Here is an 18,676-nt window from a genome sequence, read left to right as displayed (position 1 = left end):
GAAAAATGCTCGAGAGCAGGAGGTTTTATTCTGATTGAGGACTAGCGGACTCACTCAGACTATGATACAATTGAATTTCAATTAAGTCAGAAGTACAAATTCAAATTAAAATTTTAGTCATTTGGACATTTTTTGTGTCCTGTTTTTTGTATCAAAGAATCATGACATAACATAAATCCCTGTAATTAGCTTGGTGAATTTCCTGCCAACCCGGAATGTCGACCTTTTTCACAAAAATTAGACCAAGTATGAACTGGTCCATTTTTGGTGCACTAGAACCAATAGCTTTCCGACTTTGGTCCATTGTCGTGGGTGTTGGACCGTATTGCATGGGTGGCGTGAAAATGGGGAAAATGCAGTCATTTTCATTTTGTGACTGCTTGACTTTTCTCCGCTGGGGGCCATCGTGTTGCACAGTGCTAACATGAAAAGGCTTTACAAACTGGCAACATAGTTTGCAGGGTTAACAAAGGAAAACGATGTATAGCAGCAAAAATTCGCAAAAAATTGTTCTACTTTCGTTTAATTGTTTTGCCGTGCATGTCGTAAAATGTGAAAAAATTAAGCCAAATCACTCTTGTGCTTTAAATCTTTAATTTCCTTTTTTAGATTGCTTGCAGCTTTGTCATTTATCACTTTAGCGCAGCTTTTTCGGCATTCCAATTGACCATATTTTATTGGTCCCGCGGCGCAAATCCATCAATAGGAATAAAAAAAGACACCACAAGAAATTGGCAACAAGCCTCAATTGATTTCGGTTTTCAGCTGGCAGCACTTCCTTAAACTAAATCTTGATAAATGGGAAAAACGTGGGACCCAATGGCTATTTTCTTTTCAAAACGACAGCAGCTACAAAAACAAACTTATATCGCAACCATATATTTTGTATTTATAAAGTTATGAAAAATGTATGGTTCGTACTTCAATTTTTATTGTTAGCCATTAATTTTTATACTCCATACTAAAAACAACCTTTAAGTTTCCTTCAACTGCAAATTAATTTTCTTGACCAAAGCATTTAATTAAGTTTCATGCAACACCGAGGAATTCATTCACTTAACTTCACACTCCGGGCTGCCCAGTGGCTTGTGGTTAAAGTATCCTGCTGAATTGAACCCACAAACACTTGTTTTGCAATTGTAAAACAGTCCAACAGTCGACTTTCCGAGCTACTGGGACATTTAAAACTTTATTGAGCTTATAAACTTTTTATAAGATATTTTGAGTTCATTTCTTTGCACAAATGGTCACAGCATGCACCTAAAACTTATGTCTTTTGAATTGTTAAACATTTCGGTTTAATTTATAATAAAAGAACCGTATGGATAAAACAGAAAAATAGACTTATATAATCAATACAGAGAAATACCTGCTTTGGAAGCTAATTAAAATCAAAATATAAGCGTAATAATAATACGCATAAGAAACGAAATCGAAGTATGCAATTAAACTCGAGATAACCGATAAATCCATTCTAAACAAGAAAGGAAAGCTAACTTCGGGCGGAGCCGAAGTTGATATACCCTTGCAGAATTCTCTATAATAATATTCTCCAAAATTATTCCTATGATGCATTCTTAATACTCATAAAAAATCCAAACTTCCTAACTTTAAAAACACCAAAGTTATGGCATTTCGAATCGTTTAGTTATATGGCAGCTATAGGATATAGTCGGCCGATCCTTATGAAATTTGGTAGGTCGGATTGATTGGCCAAATATAAAAACCATAGAAAATCCCAACTTTCTAACTTTACAAACACCAAAGTTATGGCATTTCCGATCAATCAGTTATATGGCAGCTATAGGATATAGTCGGCCGATCCTTATGAAATTTGGTACGTCGGATTGATTGGCCAAATATAATACCCATAGAGAGTCCCAACTTCCTAACTTAACAAACAGCAGAGTTATGGCATTTCCGATCAATCAGTTATATGGTAGCTATAGGATATAGTCGGCCGATCCCGGCCGTTCCGACTTATATACTGCGTGCAAAGGAAAGAAGGGTGTGTGCAAAGTTTCAATTCGATAGCTTTAAAACTGAGAGACTAGTTTGCGTAGAAACAGACAGACGGACAGACAGACGGACAGACGGACATGGCTATATCATCTCAGGAGGTGATCCTGATCAAGAATATATATACTTTATAGGGTCGGAGATGCCTCCTTCACTGCGTTGCACACTTTTGACCAAAATTATAATACCCTCTGCAAGGGTATAATAATGTGGCAACCGATTAATTTAATCTGTCGACCTTCTCAATTAGACCATCCCAAGTTGTAATATTTTTAATTTGGTTGAAGGGGCTTGAGTTAGGGGAGTACCACTGTACTGTTTGGCAGTCATAATGCGACTGTTGGTATTGCACCAAGGCGATGGAAAAGCGATGGCAACGAGCCATGAATTTATTGCGTCCCATAAACTGAGCTCCCAGTTTCCCGGCTTTAACGGCCGCCTTAAAGCGCAAGATATGATGGTGTGGACTTAAGATATGGGGATTCTGCGACGTCCTGATGAAAATGAGACAAGCTGCAAATCGGAGAAAACAGCAGACAATTCATACTCGTCCAAGGAGCCAACGGAGCGAGAGCAAAGTGAAAGCGAAAGCAAAAGCAAAACCGATGGCAAAGGAAATATTTGCATATGTCAAAGTGGAAGGCAAATATGGCATGCAATTCGGGAGCAAGCTCGCAATGGTTGACTGCATAAACCGCACTGCATGGCCACTAACAAGTACCGAGATGTTTTGAAGGGGTTGACGGCACCGGGGGCCTGACCCCACTAAGCCCCCTTTCACACCCACACCCGCGCCTCTGTTTTTGTTTTCTGCCAACACAATGCCACGTCGGCTTGGATCCCGGAGCATTTCTGCCGTCGGCTGGGTGGATACTGAAATATGTGTCAACATATTGTCGGAAGCTGCTGCCTTCGTCCGTGTTGTTTTTTTAGTCTCTGATGTCGGAACAAAATGTTAACGGCAACAAGAAGGCATTCAGTCTATTCGTTCTTCCTTACAAATTTTAAATATGCAACGACAAATAGATAAAGAGAGAGCTTAATTACGAGAAAATAACTTGTAGATACTCTTGTTCGCCTACACAAATAAAAATCGCATCTTTCTGGCATCAGGTTTTGTATTTAAATGATTACTAAATCATAAAAAATAATATGTAAGCATCCACACATCAAGACTCACTAACATAACTAACATAAATTAGTCGAATTGGCCAAATTAAATGTATAAGACTTCGGTTAGGACACTCAACCATAACACAAAAACCTCCTTCAATACTAGACAAGAACAGAAATCACCGCTATATTAACTAGAATAAACAATTAAACCTGAAAAGAACATCGTCTAGCAGAAGCTTATATACCCTTGCAGCTATTACACAAATCCAAGTCCTTAAGAACAATGAAACTAGATCGATTTTTCGATAAATTAGTCCTATGGCAGCTATATGATATAGCCGTAATTCTAAAATCATTTAAAAATTTTTAAATCTGAGAGTATATGTTAAGAAACAACAAGAAAGGAAAGCTAACTTCGGGCGGAGCCGAAGTTGATATACCCTTGCAGAATACTCTGTAAATTATATGCTCCAAAATTATTCATATAATGCATTCTTAACACTCATAAAAAATCCCAACTTCCCAACTTTACAAACACGAAAGTTATGGCATTTCCGATCAATCAGTTATATGGCAGCTATAGGATATAGTCGGCCGATCCTTATGAAATTTGGTAGGTCGGATTGATTGGCCAAATATAAAACCCATAGAAAATCCCAACTTATTAACTTTACAAACACGAAAGTTATGGCATTTCCGATCAATCAGTTATATGGCAGCTATAGGATATAGTCGGCCGATCCTTATGAAATTTGGTAGGTCGGATTGATTGGCCAAATATAAAACCCATAGAAAATCTCAACTTCCTAACTTTACAAACACGAAAGTTATGGCATTTCCGATCAATCAGTTATATGGCAGCTATAGGATATAGTCGGCCGATCCTTATGAAATTTGGTGAGTCGGATTGATTGGCCAAATATAAAACCCATAGAAAATCTCAACTTCCTAACTTTACAAACACGAAAGTTATGGCATTTCCGATCAATCAGTTATATGGCAGCTATAGGATATAGTCGGCCGATCCCGGCCGTTCCGACTTATATACTGCGTGCAAAGGAAAGAAGGGTGTGTGCAAAGTTTCAATTCGATAGCTTTAAAACTGAGAGACTAGTTTGCGTAGAAACAGACAGACGGACAGACGGACAGACGGACAGACAGACGGACAGACGGACAGACGGACAGACGGACAGACGGACAGACGGACATGGCTATATCAACTCAGGAGGTGATCCTGATCAAGAATATATATACTTTATAGGGTCGGAGACGTCTCCTTCACTGCGTTGCACACTTTTGACCAAAATTATAATACCCTCTGCAAGGGTATAATAAAGTCTCAAAATTGTTTCACTTTTTCCCAATGTATTTCCATTGGAGCTATATGATATAGCAAGTATATTCGGCCCGTTCCGAATTATATAGTACGTGCAACAGAAAGAAGACCTTTTGCTAAGTTTTATCCAAATAGCTTAAAAACTGAGGGACTACTTTCCGTAGAAACGGACAGGTTAGATCGACTGTCCTTCAGTACTTGAAATTATAATATAATGTAAATACGACCGGCAAAAAAAAAGGCGTGCAATAGAGTCTATCCCATTGGATAATTGTTAATACAAGGATATAAAAATTTTTCCAAAAAAAGCAAATTCAAAAATATCCTTTCAAATTTCAAATATATCAATCTTCCAAGCTTTCATAACCGAACGGCAAAGGTGAAGGTAAAGTCTTGGACAATATAAACAGTGGCCCTGCGGTTAATGGGCCTAGCGACTTAATTGCTTTTAAATCAGAACCCACGCCCTGACAAACTAATTAAAAATATCGTGGGGCGGGGCAATTTATGGAGATCAAGTAGCCACCGCGGTGGCAGGACAACAAACCAAAGGACAAACAGTAGAGGACACAGCTCCATTGAGAACAGGCAGAATTTTCGGGGTTGTTGGCCAACCAAATGACATAAGTAAGTGGAAAAGTGCCTCAAGAAAGCCTTCAAATGAATTGTATTTTAATTGTGCGGCACAAAATTGTAAAAATACGATGGCCGTCGACCTTAACCATTCCGCTGAATCTTTCCGGAGTCTCAGGACTATTAATTGCCAGGTGAAAGGAAAGACGGCAATGAAATGAATTAATTTAAACTGGGCATCGGTGGGTGGTTATTTCAATGGCCAGTCCTAGTAGCCCATAATGTTATACAATTAACAGTTCACTTGCTGGGAAATTAAACGCAATGTTGTGAGTGGAATTTTAATCTCTGAGTTGCACAAAATTTACGACTTGACCTGGTTTATGGAGGGGCATGCCAAGCAGTTTATGAAAGTTTTACGTCAATTTGAACTACAATGTTTTAAAGTCCCTGTTAAGTACTTCCTACCTTTCGAAAATATTTTCAATGCAAGGAAATGTTTCTGCATCAAGCTGATTTATTTATTCTGATATTTTCTCATTTTTTTGTTCGCATTTTGTTGGCATTGCAACAGCCATTTGTGCTTTTATCCGCTCAACGGCAGTCAGTTGTCACTTGTTTCCCTAACAATGATAAAGTCGCAAAAAAGAACGAACTTTTAAGCTTTTTTAATGCAATGTCAATAGGGAGAAGATACAATGTCTTTGCTTAGTCCCGGCAATTACATTTGTTCTTGTTTCTGTATTTTTTTTACCGATTTTCTTTTGTTTGTAAAACAATTCTGAACTTTAATTAAGCATTTTTTATTGGCAACTTGCAAAAGTGCGGAATTTCAAATTTTCATACTTAATGAAGATTAAAATTATTTCTTTGCCTTTCGCAGTACTTCCACATCCGCAACGCATTATTTCTTGCATGGTATTCTTCTCTTACATGCAAATCAGAATTCTAAGATAAAGGATAACCGCTCTGAGCAAAAGTTCTAATTAGCTTTTCGACTAGGTATTTTATTCACAAGGTATTCAAATGTTGTGTATCTAACAATTGTAAAATAACTTTAATCTTGCCAAAGCAAAATTTACTTGAATAGTTTTTCATATTGGTAAGAAATCTTTTATGACGCTTTAGTTTTACAAGAAAATTCTATTATTAAAATAAACAAGTTTTATTTTAGTTGGCAATTATTATTTTATAATTATATGTATCATCTAATCGAAACCTTCTTAATTTCTAAAAATATTCTTCTTTATCCTGAGTGGCCCTTTTTATTTACCTGAAATGCAATCATGGCCCTTAATATGTCAACATGGCCAAATTTATGCGCCCGATAAGTGTGCCTGGCCCAATATTTGCCGAACCCAAGTAAATGCGATTGGGAAATATTTGGCTGCTTGTCGCCATGCTAACATAAATTAAGTTGCTGGAAATCTACGTAATTTACGCACAAACATTTCTGTCTTGACTATGTGGGCGATATGCCTGTGCTTTTCCTTTAGTTGTTTATTTTGCGGCTAATGTAATTTTTGGCAAATAGTCATCTAATTTGTTTGCCCTTACCCGTCTTTCTCGGCGCGTATGCATTTAATTTATGGCCGAGCTTGGCTGGTAAGTGATTTGCATGTGAATGCGGGAAATGCCTTCCAACACATGTTATAATAAGACACTGTGAGATAATTTGAAATTTCCAAATTAAAGTTTTTTGGAAACTTTTCTTGAAACACACTTTGGGATCTAATTTAATACAATCCACTTCATTACATGAATTATTCAGTCTTATTTATACGATATTGTACACTCATGTGCTGGAGAAATTTAATTGAAGTTAATAAAAGTGTGTAAAAGAATGTCATAATACATTTTCTTCAAAGAGTGTAAATAATTTTAAGTAGAATAAAACAGTTGCAGCATACTTAAAGGCATTCTTAAAGCTTTCTGTTGTGGAACGTTTCTCTAAGTACATAACTGGCAGTACTATTCGGCTTAAGCTGTTAGACGACAAGCGGGTGTCTAACACCCGAAAACCGACAAATTAAATTAACTGCCGACCTTAAAGACTTAACCCTTTCGGATCGGAAGGCATTTGGAGATGAGGAACGCTATGAACCCCTGAGGCGCAGATCTCAGCCCAACTCGGCGAAATGTGACAGACTAACTCCGGTTGACACATGACAAAGGTGGCCTTTGAATCAGGGTCCTCGCATACAACTCGCTGACCACAAAAGAGGCGGCCCCACTCACAAATGCAATTCCTGCCTAGATTTATGGCACCCGCTGGCTGTAAGCTGGGAAATGGGAAATGGGAAAACTGAAACGGAACTTGAACCTTTTGCCGGTTGAAGCCAAAAGGAGGAAAAGCTCATCACGCACTCGGCTCGAACGTGCGACTCGGCCCAGATGACATGTTGATGCGGCGCACCATAAGTTGGAGTTCAGCACGTGGCCCCATCTGACGCACTACATTCAGCTGAAATTAAGAACGACTATTCCGTTCCCCGGAAAGCAATTGAAGTGGAGTCCCGGGGGGAGGAATAAGATGCTTAAACACTTTGTAGCACCAACCGGCTAGTGGATCATGCAAATCATCACGCAAATAAAATGCTCGTAATGCTAAAAGCGACACAAACAATTTAATAAAATCCAGCTTAAAGGAAATTTACATGCTTCACAGCGCCCGCAGTTATTTTACCCGAATCGTCAGACTTTCGAGAAATGTCTTCTTTGTCTGCTGCAAAGTTCATAGTGAAAGTTTTTTTGCATGCCATACACGACTTTCGGCTTGTTCTTTATTTTTCTTTTTATCCTTAGACGTCTGTGCCTCAGTTGGCTCGTTTAACTTTTGGGCAAAGTTTGTCTGCCGACATAGTTTCTTTAACCTTGTCCTTCAACCGTGCTGCTCTTTAATCGAATTTGTTTTTACAATGCCGTTGGTCTAAACAAATGGTAATAAGCTCAAGTCTTTGACCGTTTGTGTCCAGCACGCAAACATATTATGCAAATGCTTAAGGCCTGGCTATGAACTTGGACAAGGCTTAGATTTAAAATGGTTAAAGTAATCAAGGGTGAGCAGTTTTTATTTAACACTCCGAAAAATGTTTACCACACAAAACAACTGTGTTACATAATTGCATTGTAAGATGAATTTAAAATCACGTGAAAAACATCCCACCGAAAAGTTCATTTTACACAACTGCATAACATATGATATATAACCATATAAGGAATATAATTTATAGTGCTGTTTATATTTAACAAGAAGAAATCAAGAAAGGGAGCAAACTTCGACAAGCTTCGATGCTTTAGAACAAAGAAGCTATGCTATAAGACACAGTCCGATTTTTAAGAAAGTAAAACAATAAATATAAAAATAAAACTTTTAAAAATTACTATTTTGTGGAATATAGTGGTATGTGTTAAAAATCAACGAAGATCCTATATTATTTCAGTTTTTTCCCGATTTTAAACTGAGGGAATAGATTGCTTAGAAACTGATGAACGGCATGCTAGATCGACTCGCCTGCTGATTATGAAATCTATATACTTTATAGGGACTTAAATTTTTATACACTCTGCAAAGGTAAACAAATTTATAGTTTTGTTGATCAGAAACATCCCGAATGTGTTTATAAGACGTTTAATACATGTTTATCAAATATAACATAAATTTTATTTTTTGAAGAAATTCTCTTACTTTCTTATCGACATTTTTAACAACATGAACATTATGAACATTTGATTAAACTAATTTCTCTGATTGTATTTTCGCCAACATGCAGATGTTTTAAAGCCCACTTCGTTATTCAAATGGGAATCAAACGAACTCCAGCCATATGCAAATACCTAAAGTCTGGCGAACGACAATGAAATCTTATTAAAGGGCAAGCCAATCTGCATCACCCTCTCAACTTTTCTCCGACCCTTACTTCCAACTGCCAACGAACCGAATTTAAATCATACAAAGAAGAAATATTACACCTGCGGCGAAAATTTCATTTTTGGCCCACCTTCGAGCTGGAATCAAACATAAATTTTTGCGTGGGAGGAAATAAAAAAGCAATCACAAGAGTCAAAGTGTGGAGGAAAAGTTGAACTAAATATGATCAAAATTTGAATACATTTCTCAACGATTATAGGTGGCCGAAATGGAGCTGTATAAATGCAAATATGCGTGTAATCAGCTTATTTACGCATGTTTATTTTGTCGAGAGCCTGTCGCCCGACAATGATATTCAATTTGTAAATTATATTTTCCCCGCCTTACCCATGGTGGTCAAACGGGGAAAAGTTGTGAGAAAACTTAGCAACGCACTTGAATTTAATGTAAAACCTGGCAACAGTTTGAAAAAAATTAAAAATATTTTAGCAAAAACTCGACTGCTAATGGCGGATGGCTTAATTTATATATATTTTCACAAGTTTAGTTGCTGAGAAAACCTGTGCCAACAGCTGCCTTTCACTATATTCATCCTTTTTATTCGAAAAAGCACGCTCCCTTTTGTCATCCTTCATTTTTTTCGAGCCTTGCACCCTGCAATCCCACATGGCGTATGCGCAATGCCTTTGTTCCCTTTAACGCGACTTTTTTTATTTCCAGCTCTGGGCAAAGTTATTTACCGTAAAAATATAACTTTTTCTTTCCGCTTATTTTCCTTTCTCTTTCTACTTTTTTTTAAGTGGTTGTTTGTTTATGGAATTTTCATCTGTCTCTTTTTGTAGTTCCTTTTGGGATTTTAGCTGGGACATAAATCTTTTGCTAGGTTGCAGAGATTTTTATGTAGACACAACAGACTCAAAATTCTAGAAAAACTGTCAGTACTGCACATCGCGTATCATGTAAGGTCCCGCAAAAACAACAATGTCCCAGTAAATAAAGAAAAGTACGTCCATAGAGTTTATATAAGCCGCTCAGTAAGGTTTATTTTGAATTTCCTTTTCGTTGGCATTTCTCATAAAGCCGCACTCTGTCTCATTCGGTGATAGTCCACTCCATAATACCGCACTGTAGTCCAGTAGTAGAGTACGTCTCCTTCCTTCAGCTGCACATCTCGATTGGTATACGTCCAGCGCTCATCCTCACCTGGCCGAATAATGTCCTCTGCCCAGGTCTGATCCCGCAGACTGACGATAGGTTCGTTGAGTCTGCCGTGAAATGCGAAAAGTAAAATTCCCTCCTCATCGGGAATAGATACTTCGAAGCCCCTTTTCGCAGGCCGAGTGATCCGGGCCTCTGGCACTTGATAACCCGACATTGTCTTTTCAACTGCACGCCAACCACCCAGCTCTCAATTATATGAACAAATTAATCAGTCCAAATAAAATTGTAAAGGAGCAACTCTCTAGTGAACTCTCTCTATAAACAAATTAATCAGTGCAAATAAAGTTGTAAAGGGGCAACTCTCTAGTGATAAGATACCGTTTATGCATTGCACTTCATATCGCCCACAGCAAGAAACTGCAATATTTTAACAAGACCAGTATATCAACTCAAGTAATCATACCGATCAAAAAATACTTTTTTTGTAAAGCCTAGTACTCAGATCGACAAACGAGTACGCTAGCGTAAAAACTTTTATCTTTCCAGGTGACCAAAATGTCGAGAGTTCATCAGAATTAAGCGTGCTACGGTCGTACTCTCAATCCGCTGGGTTTGTTGTTAAACAGTTAAAATTCAAATATCGTATTCGCGGGAAAGAGCCTTTAATGGAAATTATGAACTACCTTGGCAAGACAAGTCTGGCGCTGTACAATAAAATTAAAAAACAATACAATTTAAATTTAACAGTTGTTTTTTTAATTTACTGATAACTATGTGCTAACTTAAAGTTCATAGCTGCACTGTTATTGTGTTTTTTCGTACATTTTTGACCTAAGAAACATTTTGCTCTGACAAGAAGCACTCCAGATAGTATTAATGTTATATTGTCCTCACATGTAAACTCCTGCAATCTACTTTTTCGGGTATTTTGATTTTTTCCCTCCATTTTTTAAAATGATCAGTGAGAAGCGCACGCCAAAAGATTAAATTTTTTAATTTTTGCGCTAGGGTTCACCAAAAGTTCATTTCAGGTGGTTGGCAACGCGAAGTAATTTTCTGGTATTTTTTCGTCGATCTGAGTACCGAGGTGAAAATAAAGCCTGACGAAAAGTGAACGCCAGCTGTTTGCCTCTCGCTCTCTCTCATGACTGGCGTACAGTTTTCGTCGATCTGAGTGCTAGGCTTAACTCATAAAAACTGACAAACCTTTTAATACCTTTGCAAAGGTTCAAAAGCGATCACCTATTTATATAAATAATACAGGTTGGTCCTCTTAAGACTTAAGCCCTTTTTTGGTATTTTCGATATGATTTTCCAAGCCTGTTACAGTCTTTTTAAATTTAAATTTCTTAGTCTTGCAATATGACTAAATTAAATAACTCTTTTTGAAATTTAAAGTTTTCATTATAATAAATATTTATTTTTATACCCTTGCAGAGGGTATTATAATTTTGGTCAAAAGTGTGCAACGCAGTGAAGGAGACATCTCCGACCATATAAAGTATATATATTCTTGATCAGGATCACCTCCTGAGTTGATATAGCCATGTCCGTCTGTCCGTCTGTCCGTATGTCCGTATGTCCGTCTGTCCGTCTGTCTGTCCGTCTGTCCGTCTGTCCGTCTGTCTGTTTCTACGCAAACTAGTCTCTCAGTTTTAAAGCTATCGAATTGAAACTTTGCACACACCCTTCTTTCCTTTGCACGCAGTATATAAGTCGGAACGGCCGGGATCGGCCGACTATATCCTATAGCTGCCATATAACTGAACGATCGGAAATGCCATAACTTTGGTGTTTTTAAAGTTAGGAAGTTGGGATTTTCTATGGGTTTTACATTTGGCCAATCAATTTGACGTACCAAATTTTATAAGGATCGGCCGACTATATAGTATAGCTGCCATATAACTGAACGATCGGAAATGCCACAACTTTGGTGTTTGTAAAGTTAGGAAGTTGGGATTTTCTATGTGTTTTGTATTTGGCCAATCAATTTGACGTACCAAATTTTATAAGGATCGGCCGACTATATCCTATAGCTGCCATATAACTGATTGATCGGAAATGCCATAACTTTGGTGTTTGTAAAGTTAGGAAGTTGGGATTTTCTATGGGTTTTATTTTTGGCCAATCAATCCGACCTACCAAACTTCATAAGGATCGACCGACTATATCCTATAGCTGCCATATAACTGATTGATCGGAAATGCCATAACTTTGGTGTTTTTAAAGTTACGAAGTTGGGATTTTTTATGAGTATTAAGAATGCATCATATGAATAATTTTGGAAAATATAATTTACAGAGTATTCTGCAAGGGTATATCAACTTCGGCTCCGCCCGAAGTTAGCTTTCCTTTCTTGTTTTATCTATCACTGTTTATCAAAAAATCCCTCACACATTTTTGGTTGTTTACCATAGCAAAAATGGATGATTATATTGTCCATACATATATCCACCCCACAATCGAGGGACAAAGAGGTGCAGTTGTTGAGTTTTTCCACTCTGATTTCATTGTTTACCGGCTTGTTAATGACTAATAGTTAATGATATATACTCTGAGGGTTTAAGACACTTTGCTGATTTTGTTCAGAGAAATTTTTTTGTTTGCCATCGATTGTTTATTGCAAGCGATTATTTCACAACCGAATGCACCCGAAAGGTCTAACTAAATAAGTCTCCTGTTTAATTGGAAAACATTGTCAGGCCATTCTGTTGCTGTTAGCAGCTTCCATCCAATACCATCTCAGCCCATCCTATCCCATCCCATCCATCCGGTTCCTTACCATCGCCACACTTGACTGCTGATTAATTAAGTAAGGCAAATCAAGCGAAGAACTAGGAAATAGGTCAAGAAACGGGATCTGTTAATTAATTTTGCTTAGTGCATGTGTCGGCTTTGACTTGGCTAATGGCGGCTGACTTCATTTGGCTTTAAAGCTCGAATTGAAAAAGAATGGAAGCAAAGGCAAACAGCGACCATCCCCATTGAATGCTGAACAAAAGCCACAATGGCCTCCCCCGATGCTTATGCCCATCTGATAGTCTTCATTATGGCCATTCCTGCTGTTGTTTTTATTGGAATCTCTTGTTGTGTGGCGCCACTCAAATGTTGCGTATGCGCCCCGTATGCTCTCTATGGCCAAGGAAGACAAGGCATTTGTATAAAACACATAAAAAAATGTTTGAACAGTCAGCCGTCCAGGGGCGTGGCTTAGGTTCAAGTTTGAGATTTAGTAGAAAATCCCCTCTTGTGCGTGGTCCACGCTCCTGCCAGGGACAAACTACATTTGCCGGGCGTACACTATAAATAAGCGCCACATGCTCAACATTTTTATGCTGTTTTATTGCACTGCTCTAAAAGGCAAGACCGGAATTGAACCGAACCCAAGCCTACAATTCTGTGTATCCGCACATGTCGAGCTCGTCGGCTCTGCTGGCAAAACCATATTATGTGCTACATTTAACGCCCTCCGATAGCCAAACGCTTTTTTTGAAGCCATCAGTGCAGCCGACTAAAGATCAATCAAAGAAGCTAAAACAATGGGCACGGCTATTGCATTTAATTATTTGAATTTACAGCTTGGGCAATATCAAATATTTCTCTTTCATTCATGTTGATCTCAAAGCATTATTTACTTTAAAATGCAACGAAATTTGAACGAACAAAGTTTATTTAAAGTAGCTTAAACTTATTTCCATTCAGAGAATTATTTTTGAAATTCTTTATATAAATATATTAATTATATATTATAATTCTACTTTACCACAAAAAAAATAAAAGATGGGCAAACAAATTTTTAAATTATTTAAAAAATTTTACAATGGCCAAAATTTGGTAGGGATAATAATTATTTACAAAATTAAATCAACTTGTGAATTTTCAGATTCTCTACCATCATTTTATTAACCACTGGAAAAAGCCAATTTTCTTATAGAATGGCAACACTGTTGCCCAACTTCCTTTGGCCAAGACATCAGAGGCGAAAGCTGAGCAAGCAAAGCTGCGTATTGTGTCAGTCTTGTCTGCTGCTTTCGACTCTTCAATTCCCACTCAAACACAAACCCCAACCAACACTGCTGGCTTTCCCCATGGCAACTGCAATAAAATTAAAGTTGTTTTGTACGGTGCCCAAAGCCTTTCTTTTTCCATTTTCCTTAGCTGAAAATGGTACCTGCGGTTAGTGTTTTTGCCCCTTCAAAGCTCTTGTTTTGCCCCATTTTTTGGCCCCCTTTTTTCGCTCTGCTGCAAATCGATGAGCAGTCGTAAAATGCTCCCAAATTTATTGCATACTTTTGTGCGTGCAAATTGCGTGCGGAATGCTCGAATGTGTGTGCCTTAGAAGTTTTACACACTTTTGATTGGCTTTCGAGCAGCTTAAAGTTTAATAATAAATCGTTAAATCGTTTAACGTAGTGTGTGCTTGCGTGATTTAGTTCCATGGAATATGTTAAATTTACTAATTTAGTCATTTACAACGAAAACAATTGGATTTTAAAACCAGTTTATTATTTCCAATGCGCAGAAACAGACGGAACATTTAATTCATTTTAAAATTAAAACCAAACATTCAACGCACTCTCACCGCATGGAAATTGAAATAATTAATTACATTGCTTTATAATCTCGCAGTTATTAAATCAGGCTCGGTAATAAAACACCTTCTGCCGACAAAACGCACGGCCAAGAACCACATCAAATTCAATGGCCTGGCCACATCGCAACAGTTAGAACGGCAGACAAACAATGGCCAGAAGGAGCCACTTAAAGACCGGCCAAATGGCCAAGTGCGCACGGCCAGGAAAACTGCAACATCAGCCTTGTGGGCCAAGTGGGGAAATTCCTGAAGAGCAGCCGGCACTCGACACGGGAGTTTAAGTCAATCGAGGCATAAAAAGTGTGCGCTGGAGAAGTGGAAGATTCCTTCTCCACAACCCTGCAACTCTTATTAAGGCAGAGCACAAAGTTTTCCCAAGTTTTTCCAACCAGATGGGCATTTATCAAGAAGCGGACGTTTGCTCAGGAGATCGAAATTTTTTTCAAGTGCTATTCCACACATGACTAACGGAGGCAAGAGTCCTCGAACCCTAAACGAAATGATAAGAACTAGTATGAAGTGTCATATATGTGGGTAAAGTTTCCATACCCTTTCACAGAGTATACTTGGCACAGATATTTGCAACGAAGTACATCCCACGCAGGCGAGTTAGTGACATTTATTTTCCGGTATGAATAATGTATTAGAATAATGCAATACTAGTCTATTTGTTTTGAATTTCAATAAGAGATAATAAGGTATTATGAAAGTCACAACCATAAAGGACGAAAATGATTTCAAAGGTAATTGTCTCCTAACTTGTCTCACAAATAAGTTAATAAATACAATAACATTTCGTTTTGCATTAAAATCAATTGATTTATTACTGACTAATTATTATTATTGATTTGAAGCATTAAGACTACCAATTTTAAAGGAAATTAAATATGTCTACTTATTTCAACACCAATGAAAAGAACGACGTATTCATAGGACTGTCCAAATGCATTCTTTAGATAAATATGCACACAGGCGTTAATTAATATTTGGTTTAAAGTATTGACGAATTCCCCGTAAATACTCTTCGCGGAATTTCTGCACACCTGGTATTTGCCGGGTACGTGCCGCTGACAGGATTGAAAATTCCAGGTGCCAGGGGAGAAAAGCAATATCATCTGCTGCGAGTATGGCCACCCACAATGTCACTAATTGCGAGATTTGGTGTCGCGATGAAATCGGCGGGAGATCTCTTTTGAATTTACCACGACAAATTCTCTCCTACCATGCTAAATGCAAATATTTGCGATGTTTCGCCGACGAGCTGGGCGGGGTCCTTGGAGTCCCGTGATTGGAATTCGCGGCATGGAGGGCTGAAATCACGCAGTTCGCATACGCTATAGAATTTTAAATGAAGATCCCCGGACCGACGTGCGGAGACAATGACATGTTTATAAAACTGCAAGGGGAGCTGCCGAGCCGAGCGAAACAAGGCAAAGGCGAAGTCCTTGCCAAGGCCAAAAGCCGCTTCTTGGCCCGGACCACGCCCCCTATTTTGTCTGGAATAATTGGTGACGTGTGCACGTCGTTGTCACGGTCGTTGGCGCCGCCTGCACATCCACAGCTTATAAAATTTTTACCGGAATGCCGCGAGCACGCCTGCATTTAATAAACCTTGATGGCCGCCATACTCAGCAGAAGTGCGCATCTCGAAACAGGATCCCGAAATTAGCAGCGCTCACAATCTCACACAACTTTGGAGAAAAAAACTTTGCACATAATCTGGAATTTATTAAAAAGTTGAGTATGTTTGGCAATACACTGAAACACTAAAACCATGAATCTTTAAAGAAAAATTTGTCTTATATATAAGCCCGAAATATAAAAAAACAAGAAAGGAAAGCTAACTTCGGGCGGAGCCGAAGTTGAAATACCCTTGCAGAATATTCTGCAAATTATATTCTCCAAAATTATTCATATGATGCATTCTTAATACTCATAAAAAATCCCAACTTCCTAACTTTAAAAACACCAAAGTTATGGCATTTCCAATCGTTCAGTTATGTATATGGCAGCTATAGAATATAGTCGGCCGATCCTTATGAAATTTGATATGTCGGATTGATTGGGCAAAAATAAAACCCATAGAAAATCCCAACTTCCTAACTTAACAAACACTAAAGTTATGGCATTTCCGATCAATCAGTTATATGGCAGCTATAAGATATAGTCGGCCGATCCTTATGAAATTTGGTAGGTCGGATTAATTGGCCAAATATTAAACCCATAGAAAATCCCAACTTCCTAACTATACAAACACCAAAGTTATGGCATTTCCGATCAATCAGTTATATAGCAGCTATAGGATATAGTCGGCCGATCCTTATGAAATTTGGTACGTCGGATTGATTGGCCAAATATAATACCCATAGAGAGTCCCAACTTCCTAACTTAACAAACAGCAGAGTTATGGCATTTCCGATCAATCAGTTATATGGCAGCTATAGGATATAGTCGGCCGATCCCGGCCGTTCCGACTTATATACTGCGTGCAAAGGAAAGAAGGGTGTGTGCAAAGTTTCAATTCGATATCTTTAAAACTGAGAGACTAGTTCGCGTAGAAACAGACAGACGGACAGACAGACGGACAGACGGACAGACGGACATGGCTATATCAACTCAGGAGGTGATCCTGATCAAGAATATATATACTTTATAGGGTCGGAGATGTCTCCTTCACTGCGTTGCACACTTTTGACCAAAATTATAATACCCTCTGCAAGGGTATAAAAATTGACTACATTTTATTCTTGGTATACTTGGTATTTAATGTGTTATTTTAATGATTTTAACAGTCATTTCTTGTTAGTACTCTTTAAAAAAATATGTTTTAAATAAAATCCGATTTATTAAACAAAGTCTAAACTAACGATTTTTATAAATTTAAGAAAAGGCAAAGATATTTTGGAAAATTATATTGGTAATATCCAATCAAATAAAAAACAAGAAAGGAAAGCTAACTTCGGGCGGAGCCGAAGTTGATATACCCTTGCAGAATACTCTGTAAATTATATTCTCCAAAATTATTCATATGATGCATTCTTAATACTCATAAAAAATCCCAACTTCCTAACTTTAAAAACACCAAAGTTATGACATTTCCAATCGTTCAGTTATATGTCAGCTATAGGATATAATCGGCCGATCCTTATGAAATTTGGTAGGTCGGATTGGCTGGCCAAATATAACACCCATAGAAAATGCCGACTTCCTAACTTTACAAACACCAAAGTTATGGCATTTCCGATCAATCAGTTATATGGCAGCTATAGGATATAGTCGGCCGATCCTTATGAAATGGCATGTCGGATTGATTAGCCAAATATAAAACCCATAGAAAATCCCAACATTCTAACTTTACAAACACCAAAGTTATGGCATTTCCGATCAATCAGTTATATGGAAGCTATAGGATATAGTCGGCCGATCCTCATGAAATTCGGCATGTCGGATTGATTAGCCAAATACAAAACCCATAGAAAATCCCAACTTCCTAACTTTACAAACACCAAAGTTATGGCATTTCCGATCGTTCAGTTATATGGCAGCTATAGGATATAGTCGGCCGATCCCGGCCGTTCCGACTTATATACTGCGTGCAAAGGAAAGAAGGGTGTGTGCAAAGTTTCAATTCGATATCTTTAAAACTGAGAGACTAGTTCGCGTAGAAACAGACAGACGGACAGACAGACGGACAGACAGACGGACAGACGGACATGGCTATATCAACTCAGGAGGTGATCCTGATCAAGAATATATATACTTTATAGGGTCGGAGATGTCTCCTTCACTGCGTTGCACACTTTTGACCAAAATTATAATACCCTCTGCAAGGGTATAAAAATGGATCGACGACAGACTCAAATAATATTTAATAAATCTATTTCTCAAAAGTTGGCATTACCATTAAGGAAAAGTTCGAGGGGGTTAAATTTTATTGATTGATTTTATTTATGATGATAACTATGATAGCCATATTCTATGACTAAGTACAAATTTTCTTATATGT

At 37.9% G+C, this 18,676-nt stretch overlaps 1 protein-coding gene across 1 annotated transcript; it reads right to left on the bottom strand.

Moving 5' to 3' along the window:
* Positions 1–9,927: 9,927 nt before the first annotated feature.
* On the bottom strand, positions 9,928–10,301 carry LOC108043927 (gram-negative bacteria-binding protein 3). The gene has a single exon (XM_017122745.2). The coding sequence runs from the start codon at positions 10,288–10,290 to the stop codon at positions 9,988–9,990; it is 303 nt and encodes a 100-aa protein (XP_016978234.2). The 5' UTR covers positions 10,291–10,301; the 3' UTR covers positions 9,928–9,987.
* Between the last annotated feature and the right edge of the window lie 8,375 nt (positions 10,302–18,676).

The sequence above is a fragment of the Drosophila rhopaloa genome, unplaced genomic scaffold (genome assembly GCF_018152115.1).
Source record: "Drosophila rhopaloa isolate 14029-0021.01 unplaced genomic scaffold, ASM1815211v1 contig_69, whole genome shotgun sequence".
Classification (NCBI taxonomy): Eukaryota; Metazoa; Arthropoda; class Insecta; order Diptera; family Drosophilidae; genus Drosophila; species Drosophila rhopaloa.
The sequence above is the reverse complement of the archived record's forward strand: the minus strand, read 5'-3'. Positions and strand labels throughout refer to the sequence as shown.

What these genes read in the sequence shown, in the direction of transcription:
- LOC108043927 (XM_017122745.2), bottom strand. Translation starts at nt 10,290, where the DNA reads ATGTCGGGTTATCAAGTGCCAGAGGCCCGGATCACTCGGCCTGCGAAA.